General features: G+C 35.4%; 1 protein-coding gene across 1 annotated transcript; it reads left to right on the forward strand.

Moving 5' to 3' along the window:
- The first annotated feature begins 9,323 nt into the window (after window positions 1–9,323).
- Window positions 9,324–9,944, forward strand: LOC141398293 (uncharacterized). Its single transcript, XM_073975573.1, has one exon. The coding sequence runs from the start codon at window positions 9,324–9,326 to the stop codon at window positions 9,942–9,944; it is 621 nt and encodes a 206-aa protein (XP_073831674.1).
- Window positions 9,945–10,207: the final 263 nt, after the last annotated feature.

Raw genomic sequence — 10,207 nt, forward strand, 5'->3', positions numbered from 1 at the left:
TTATAATTGAATTGCAAGAAAATTATTTGACATTAACTTGGACGTGGTGCTACAATTCGCTGCAAATGGTTAGCATTATTCTGTCCCTTATGAAATTTTACCTTCTTTAATTAAGTTTTTGATTTTGATGTTTTTTAAGCTAATAAGTGAACATGAGTTATATTTTATACACAATTATCATTTTATAAATTGTTGCATGTTTTATAACCTTCACCATTGTGCGGTGGGTTTATTAAGTTTGTTTTTCCGTTTGTAACGCATTGAAATAATCATTTGCTAACCTATAAAGTGATCAGGAAAAAAGTCTGAATAGGTCTATTCATACCCGTCCTTACATTCATACCTGTCCTTCCTTCTAAAATTTTGGAATGATGCGGACAAGTCAAGTATTGGTATATCATTTATATAACGGTACCGCCCAATTTCAGGCCTTTTGAATTTCTAATCTTGTTGGTAAAAAAATTTCTCCACAAAAACTGTGGACATAGGTTCAAAACCCATATGACGATACCACCCGAATTCAGGTATTTTGACATTTTTACCCGTTTCCCAACCAAATTAGCTATAAGTTGGCATAATTTGGTTTTGATAAAGCCCCCATATACCACCTGAATCTCGGTATTTTGAAAGTTGTGGCCTCAATATTACACCAAAGGGGCTGAAATTTAATATTAAGTCTTCGATTGGGGGTGTAAACATTTCAGAAGAGAATTATCAGTGTCAGATCTCCTTTTAAAATAGCCGTCAGATCTTACGTGCAGATCTTCAGTAGTTTGAAGGTCGTGGTCTCAATATCCAATCGAATTGGTTAACATTTGCATTTAGTTTTCATTGGGAGTATAAAACTTTCCATAATAAAATTTTAAGTATAGGTACATGTCTTCCTATAGCCCAGTAGAACGGTCCCTCCTGATTTTGCAGTATTTTGAAGGCTTCAAATCGAAATGGATGAAATTTTGTATTTCGTCGTCAATAGGTGTTTAAAACGTTACAGAAGAGTATTATCAGAATAAGTTCACGTTTTCATATTGCCCCCGTAGAAGGGTATCTCCCGATTTTCGGTAGTTTGAAGGTAATGGCTTATATACCCACGTTTTCGTAGAGCCCCCGTAGAACGCTCCATCATCATTTTCGGTATTTTGTAGGATTCATATGTAATTTAGTCTTCGATGGGGATGTTTCCACCAGGACCCGTCAATTCACATTCCTCGAGTCAGTTGTCGTTTGTAGGCACACACAGCTTTACATCTGTCTTCCTTTAATAAAGGCTTATGGTCACTTCTAGGTGCAAGGCAACCTTGATTTGAGCTCGACGTACCCCAACGTCCAGAGGTATGTTGTGAATCCAACAAAGAAAACTGCAGTTTACCAGTTCCAGTTCAAGTAATCCTACAAAAAATTTCGAAAATCGGGTCAGATTTTAATATTAGCTATATAAAGGGCCCATGGAAACTTTGAAGCCCTAGTGGCACGTGTTAACATATTCCGATTGAGCTCAAACTTTGGCAATCTTAATTTATAACAAAACTTAACATTTTAGGAGGGCGCCGCATAAAAAATCCGTCATCGATTTTTTAAAACCACTCTATCCACCACGAACTGCATTGAAGTAAATAAGAACAATTAGTTTCCTTTTGTTTATGAAAGTACTGAGCTCTTCTTATTGCAGGAGTAGTATATGCCAACTGATAATACTGCCTTCATATGGGGCGTCATCGTAGTTATTTGCAAAACATTTACAATTTTGCGCTTTTGAACCCCAGGCAATACACAATAATAAATTACAGCAATCTCGGTTCGAAAAATTTGAGAAAAAACTGTCGAATACACACAATACTATTGGACAACACCCGCTAGATTTAAACCTGAATATATATGGACCGTTTGATTGTGAGTAAGTTTTTCATATTCTGGAAACACAAAAATCCAATTAACGACCAATTCGGTAGAAAAATGTGAATAAAATCTAAAAAACTAAAATAGTGGCAACGATTATATGAGGGCTATACCATGATCTGATTTTTTGCAAGGGATGTTTTGTACCTGTATAAATGTCATGTGCACTTATCAAAGATTATTACCAAATTTCAGTTATTTCGTTTGAATAATGCGGCTAAAACTTTCAAAACAACATGCCCCCAACGAAGACTAAATACCAAATTTAAATCATTTTGGTGGGCTATTGGGGCCAAAGTCTTCAAAATACGGAAAATTTGGAGGGTCAGTTATACGGGTGCTATATGAAAACGTGGAGCAATACCGAAAAATGGGGGTTATATGAAGGCGTGGATCTCTACCGACAAATTTCAGGTGGAAAGTATTATACCCCAAATGAAGCATTACAACCAAAGATCAGTCATTTCGGTGGGATGAGTGACGAGGCCAAAAAATCCGAACTCGTTCTTCCAAGAATGCATACTAGGAGTTGTTTGCATTTTCAGTGTTGCTCAGCGTTATTGTGTTATTCGCCCAGAAAATATTATAATCTAACATTTAATGTCTTATACCCTACACCACAATGTTATAAGTTTGCTTTTGGAAAAATTCATGGAACACCGTGAAATATTCGTGGTATACAAAAATTCATATCTCCGTCCGTCCATTAAAAATTGTATTCACACTACAGGCGGCAATTAGAAAACAATCTTCACGAAATTTTGTATAGAGGTCGGGTTCAGACCAGAGTAGACCCCTATAGTTTTTTGGCGATGATCGTAGCGGGTAAAATGAACCAAAGACAAAATTTTACCCAATTTTGAAGCGGCTCTGTAGGTTTATTCTTTTTATTCCTGGAAACTATGTTAAACCCGTGTAAGTTATATTTAGAAGAGGATGCTAATTTTGTTGATGTACGTAGTCAGATAACAGAGTTACAGTCTAGTATATACAGGGATCCCTCAGTTTCAATTCTGGGAAGTGTGACCATAAACACGCCAAAGGTCGCAGTTATAGTTCAATACTGATAAATGTTTGCACGATGTAATAGGTTTGGTCAAGTATAGTGATAATGATCGGATTAGAGTGTAAAATTAGCTATAACTTATGTTGGAAAATTATCAAATTTTAATTTTTAATCAGTAATTTAAATTCTGACGGTATATTTGGCCAAGTTACGAAAATTAAAATTTAAAACAAACTCTAGACCTCACACGTAATGCAAATTATATCATTGTAGCAGTTAGATAAAGGAACTACTGTCTAACATCACTGTGTGCCTGAACCATCTTTAAATGGAAGGTGCTTACACCTAGGAAGTTTTTTGCGGATTCTAAAACTACAATGTTCATAGATTAGAAAAATGTCATGTACGGTGCGCCCTAACTAACTTTAAATGAAAACCCTTACACACGGGAAGTTTTTGCAGATTCTGAAACAGCAATGTTCATAAATGAGAAAAATCCAAAAACAGGAAATAAATCGCGGTCATAGTTCAATTTTTTTTTTGGGTTTTCAGGATTTTGCATGGAAACCGCAAGCCCTATCGAAATGGAACTAAAGAAAATAATGTAAAGAATTTTCACTGCTACAACATTTTCTTTAGTTCTATTTTGATAGGACTTAAAAATGTGATCTTTGACCGCGATTTATTTAGATTTTTTTATCGATTTTTTGGTTTCTTTGATTTTTCTTATCTATGAACATTGTAGTTTCAGAATCCGTAGAAACTTCGTACGTGTAAGCACCTTCCATTTAAAGGTGGTCCAGGCGCACCGTGAGATGTAAGTGTGCTTTCCTTTATAGTTTTGGTCTGTTTATAAAAAACTACGTGTACCTTCCATGCTACAAAATTTCGCAACCATGATAGAAAAGTATTAAACTCATGATAGAGGAATTCCATTTTTTTAATTGATACAAATTACGTTGCTGTACGGGTTTTTGACGTTTTTATGCTGCCTTTGATTAGTAGTAATGTAAGTCCTCGAAATGTTGATCTCTTTCATTGGTCGAATCGGATATAGTCACCAAAAGCAATTTCTAAATGCGTTTGGTATTTTTTCTTTTTCTTTTCTTTTTCAACTGAGATGGGATCTTTTCCAACTAAAATGAAACCTTTTCCTATCGTTTGTGATTTTTTGTAATCAGTTCCGTTGCCCGGAATTCCTTGGTTTGACAGATTCTGTTGCTTCCATTGCTTTCATTGATTCATCTTCGTGAGGTTCCCTACTGTCGGAACTTTCCAAGATTAAATCAGAATCGCTCATATCTAATATGTAAATGGATGCGTGTATTTTATACAAATAGCAATGCGATTACAAAACCAACAAAGTTTATTAAATAGGTATGTAAATTTATCGCATAACTAGGTTATGTTGATTGTAACATAATTTTTAATTTTTGCCTATTGCAATGCACGAATAGGTTTGAAGCATGGTTTCGGAGTCGAGGTATTTTTTGCTCGACTCCGACTCCAGACAAGTTTTTTTTCACGACTCCGGCTCCGACTCCGGGTCGACTCCGAGAGTAAATTCCTATACCACTAAAAATGAATAAAATTTTCACAAATTGTTAACTTTTTCCTATATTTTGGCCTAAATAGGCTAATGTGTTAGTTTTTCTTTACATATTCATTAGAAAGGACATTCGTTCGAATACATTCGAACATATCAATATTGTTTCTGCCGAATCTTACGTTGAAAAATAGCAAAGTTAGAACTTTTTTGTCGGTTTTCCTTTTTTGCACGAGTATATTCTGGACGGAATTCTTCCGCGTAAGAAAATCGTCGAGCTTTCAAAATATGTGAAAATGAAGGAGCAATACAAATCATAAGGACTACATGCAAAAAATTATAGGCAATTCATGACCAAGTTTCAAACTGGATGTAAGCCAACATTTTAGTGTGCTTTAGAATGTCTACATCTAAAGCCCTCATCTAGTATATAGAAAGAAAGGTTCCTCACTGAAAACATGTCATCTAAAAATGATGAAACAATGTCTCCCAACAGAGATGTAAAGCTATTTTCTCAATGATGGATGGGGGTCAATGAAAAATTTCATTATGCCATAACTCAGAAATTTCAGCTATAGGATCCTTTGGGGTTCTCAGTTGGGGCTTTCATTCCGAAAAGGAATTTTCCACTCCTAGATCTTGAATGCCATTTTGTGCCACAGGGTATTCAGTAAGATTTCCCATAGAGACCACACTGTCTTTAATAGAAGACAAGGATGACTTCTCATAAAAAACTGGATGAGAATACCAAAAGAGCAATAAGACTTCTGACGAAAGAGGTTAAAGGTCCAATCTTAAATCGATTGTCATAGAGCTTTACTTTTGTTTGCAAAAATGTAAAGAATCAATTGGATCAATAAAATAGGGATGAATAGACTACACTTCAGAGCATAGTAAATATCCTGTGAATCGTCCTTTAACTTAGTATAATATACCGTTTGCATATATGTTTTCATATACAGTTCATTTAAAATAAAAAATGATTTTTAAAAAATGTTCTTGTTCCAAATTTAATGTTATACTTCTATAACGTGGAAAAAATTTTGCTCGGAGTCGGAGTCGAGTTATTTTTTTCGACTCCGACTCGTAGACTCCGACTCCGAAACCCTGGTTTGAAGTGTGTACTGCCTAGAAATGTCCATTTTGATAGGCATACTTTTTGATCCTGTTTCCTTAATATTCCTTTTTGACAATGCTGTACCCCCACAAAGTAGAGATCATGCAGACATCAAAGAAAAAAAGGACATTTTATTTCAAGACAAAACGATAGGATATTATTTGTTTTTAGGTGTATGATGTTATGTAGTATTATATAATAAAAGCTCAATGAAGTAAAATAATAAAGTAGAAAAGAAAGAATTCTAGAAACCAATGAATGATACGTGAACGGTTATTCACAAATATATAGCAATATAAGAATATTTGCTACAATTGCATCACCTAGTGTTAACAATATAATTTAAACCAACCACAAATCAATATTCGTTTCATGTTTCTTTAAATGAAAAATGAAGGTTTCATTTAATTTGAAAAAAGTTTCATTTCAATTGGAAAAGGTTTCAATTAAATTGAAAAAGGTTTCAATTAATTTCTCGTTAGAGACGAGCTTACTGACCAAGATGCTTTTTGAAAAAGGAAAGCCGACGATACGAACCCACACAATCACCACTGTGTGACATGCATGTTTCGCCTTTGGTTTAGGAAGGCTCCTCAGACACATCGACTGTGGGGCGGCTTCGCTATACTCTAACTTATTTCCTCTTTCAAATGCAAGTTGTTTTTTTTACAAAGTTGAATTATTTGTTCAAATCTTTGTATGGCTTTCATGACAAACGCTTAGCGTCGCCTTTGAAAGTTATGAGTTTCGTTCTGAACACTAACACGCCGTGACAACACTTTTTTCCATGTGTTTTTCAAGGACGTGGGTTTCGAACCCCAGCCTGGCTCAAGCTGATTTTTATTTTTATTTGAAAATTTTGCCTATTAGGCGAAGGTCATTTTTTTATTAATTTTTTAATTAATTTCTCGTTAGAGACGAGCTTACTGACCAAGATGCTTTTTGAAAAAGGAAAGCCGACGATACGAACCCACACAATCACCACTGTGTGACATGCATGTTTCGCCTTTGGTTTAGGAAGGCTCCTCAGACACATCGACTGTGGGGCGGCTTCGCTATACTCTAACTTATTTCCTCTTTCAAATGCAAGTTGTTTTTTTTACAAAGTTGAATTTTTTGTTCAAATCTTTGTATGGCTTTCATGACAAACGCTTAGCGTCGCCTTTTTTAATTGTAAAAGGTTTCATTTGAATTGGAAAAGATTTTATTCCCGTTGGAAAAGGTTTCATTTCAATTGGAAAAGGTTTCATTTAATATGGAAATGCTATATGTAGTTATTTTAAGTTTTGTATCAGAATTTAATAGTCAACATAAAATGCTCTTTTTGCGAAAATTGTGTTCTGGGTTATTACACTCTTTTAGTAAATGAACGATATGGACATTATTTGACAATGTTTCTACCCCTCATTTCTATTTTCGAAGAATAATTGATTGAATAATGAATATGTTTGGCCCGAACCAAATGTCGTATGAATGATATTTATTGTGAATTATCTCAACAACAACACTCATACGCAATAAAACACTCAAAGATTTGCCTTTGAAATTCATCAACATCGTCATCATCTTATGTAAATTTATCCAATTAACATTTATATCCTACACATATTCGTTTCTGATAGTCTTCTTCTTATTCTGAGTCGCCTTCGTTATTCGTGTCTTTTTATTTTCTGGCATTACTAAACCAAGCGTTGCGATTTCTAAAAGAGATTATTGTTAAGAATAGCACTTTAGTAGTAGCATCAGAAGCAACATAAGGAAACCTTTCAATTATGGCTGCGAAGAAAACATCTTTGCCACTAATGGATGATTGATGACAAGTGGGTACAAATATTGACAAGGGCTGTAGTTCGTGTTGTTTACGTTGTTGCTATTGGTGCTGGCTGGCAACAAAGCTGTCACTCAGTATAGCTGTATTTGATGCTTCTGTATAACTTTCAGTAAAATGTCACTTATGAAGTGATACTTTAAGAAAATATGTTTGTGTGTATGCATTTGAGAGAGTTTGTGTGTAAGCTTATCTTTGTGCCAGTAATGAGGAGTAATGAGGGGTTAGCAGCAAATGCATTGCCAGTGAAATGTATCCAAAATGGGATATACAACATAAAAGGAGCAACTATATCGTAAAAAAAAAAAAATAATTCCAATAAGAAGACATCATGTTGATCAAAATGAAATTAATTTACTTGGAAACTTAATCAATTGGAACGTGTAACTTTAACAATTTTTACTGTTCAATGAAAAAAATTGTGTAATTCGTTAAGTTAACAAATCTTTAGCTATGTGCAGAAATTAATATTGGAAATAATTTAAAGTTAGAAATCAAATAGCAAGTATATTCAATTGTTATCTAGTTAAAATGCGATTATTATGGTTGGTCACCTTGACCAAAAATCATGAATAATCAATCATGAATAGTCTACAAAATATAAGATACAAGTTTAATATTTGGTCAGAGCCTTTGGATAACATAACATAATTCTTCAAATTTACGCAAATTTGGATCTTAATAGCTTAAAAATCTTTCAAAAGAAAATTACCCATATAGGGGGTCCACGTTTTGTATACCGAAACAGGTTTCCATACACAAAATATATTTTTCTTTTGTTTTATAACAATTTACACAGTATATTAAATTGAAATATGTCAATTTTGAAACTATCGACCACATTCATTTGACTTTTATTTGTATTTTAAAAATTACTTTTGCTATTTAACAATCGGGTGCATGATTATTTGATCATTTATTGTACGGATACTTATCAATTTATTTGAACTCATGACAATATTATGACAAAGATCGGATCTTTTACCACCTCAATTGCACTCATGAAAATTTGATGAAACAGATCGGATTTTTCACGACTTCATTTGAACTCATGCAAAAGAACCAGTGAGATCATGATTTCATATGGAACCACTTCCATTTAATTTTACTGGGCATGTCCGGCTGTCCGTTTGCCCGTCCGTCTGTTGAAATCAGGATGCAACACGCAATTTTTAAGATAGAGCTTTGTGATTTGGTATAGAAGTTTGTATTACTCCTAGGATGTTTGGTATTGCAAACGGTCAATATAGGTCCACGTTTTGATATAGCCCCCAGAGAACGGCACCACCTGATTTTCGGTATTTTGAAGGTGTTAGTTTTATTATCACACCCAAATGGCTGAAATTTGGTACTTAGTCAACGGTGGGGGTATAGAACTTTTTGTCGGTATAGGCCCATGCCTTCATATAGCCCCCATAGAACGGTACCTGCCGATTTGCGGCAAATTTTAGCTACGTCCAGAATAATATAACTAGGAAAATCATGATTTTTGTTCCGGCTGTATTCTCTACAAGGACTCAACCCACACCGGATTATCACTTGTGCCCAAAAGCGTCTTTAACTTGAATTTCTTGTTAAATAAACTCTAGCAAATTCGGGAGTTTATTTTAAGAAAAACAAGTAGAAAGGTATCAATCATCTTTGCCGACAGAGATATAATACCAGCCTGTCCAGCTGCCCAGAAAAGTCTCAATAGAAATCTGGATCTATCCTCCAGGAAAGTTTGTCATTAACGTGTTCGAAATAACGAGAGTTATTGATGGTAAATTGCAGATGAACCCCATATGTCTATATAAGCAATAACCAATAGGCATGTCTACATACACATACATTACCAATAACGAATATACAGAATAAAAAGTTAAAGCATAACACCACTGCCTCTTCAACAATAAAACGCCCATTCAACGAAGTCGTTAAGGATAACCTGATGGTTGCCGTGGCCAACGACAAGAATGATAAGCTATCCCCTATCACCACAGCGGAATGGGGAATGGTAGAAACAAAGTTGTCAGAACAAGTTTTGGAACATGTTTTCGCAAACGATGATTCTCCTGTGCCCCATTTCGACACTAGCGAGGTACACCGTGGATACAGGGTAATCAAATGCATGGACGAGTTCTCAAAAGGATTCTTGGAAAAATGTATCGCAAAGATCAGCGATGCTTGGGAAGACATCAGCCTGCGGCTGATACCAGCCCAAGACATCCCTATGAGACCTCGAGCCAGAGTTTGGTTACCCAAGATAGACTGCGACGGCCCCAAATTACTGCAAGGTCTGGCGAAAATGAACAAAGACGTTCCAATGGACGAATGGTCTGTAATCGCCATGGAACCACCCAATAATAATAGTATGAGCTTGGTTCTCTCGATAACAGAGGCCGGAGTAGAGGCACTGGAGAGACTAGGCAACAAGCTGTTCTTTGGCGTAAGGGAAGCCAAAGTGAAGATACTACGCCCATATGGCCCGAACGGAGAAGACGATGGTGTTGACGAAAAGCTGCTCGATAATATGAAGCTAGAGGGGCCATCCACATCATCCACCCATTAAAACTATGCTTAAGGTCGTTCAGATCAATCTGAAGCACTCTAGGGTAGCTTCAGATAACCTGAGGATCCTTCTGGTGGAGGAGGATCTAGACATAGGCATTATACAAGAACGATACGTCTTTGAGAACGAAGTAAAGGGACTTGATAGCAGAGAATACAATACATTATACATGAAGGATAACGGTAAGCCAAGATCATGTCTAATTGTTAAAAAAACATAAATGCATTTCTGTGTCCTCAATATAGTACAGCGGGCTTCACCGT

Source organism: Musca autumnalis, unplaced genomic scaffold, assembly GCF_047663935.1.
Source record: "Musca autumnalis isolate F117 unplaced genomic scaffold, ASM4766393v1 scaffold_3, whole genome shotgun sequence".
In the NCBI taxonomy this organism is placed as follows: Eukaryota; Metazoa; Arthropoda; class Insecta; order Diptera; family Muscidae; genus Musca; species Musca autumnalis.

Coding starts and splice junctions, on each gene's coding strand:
- LOC141398293 (XM_073975573.1), top strand. CDS start 9,324: ATGGTTGCCGTGGCCAACGACAAGAATGATAAGCTATCCCCTATCACC.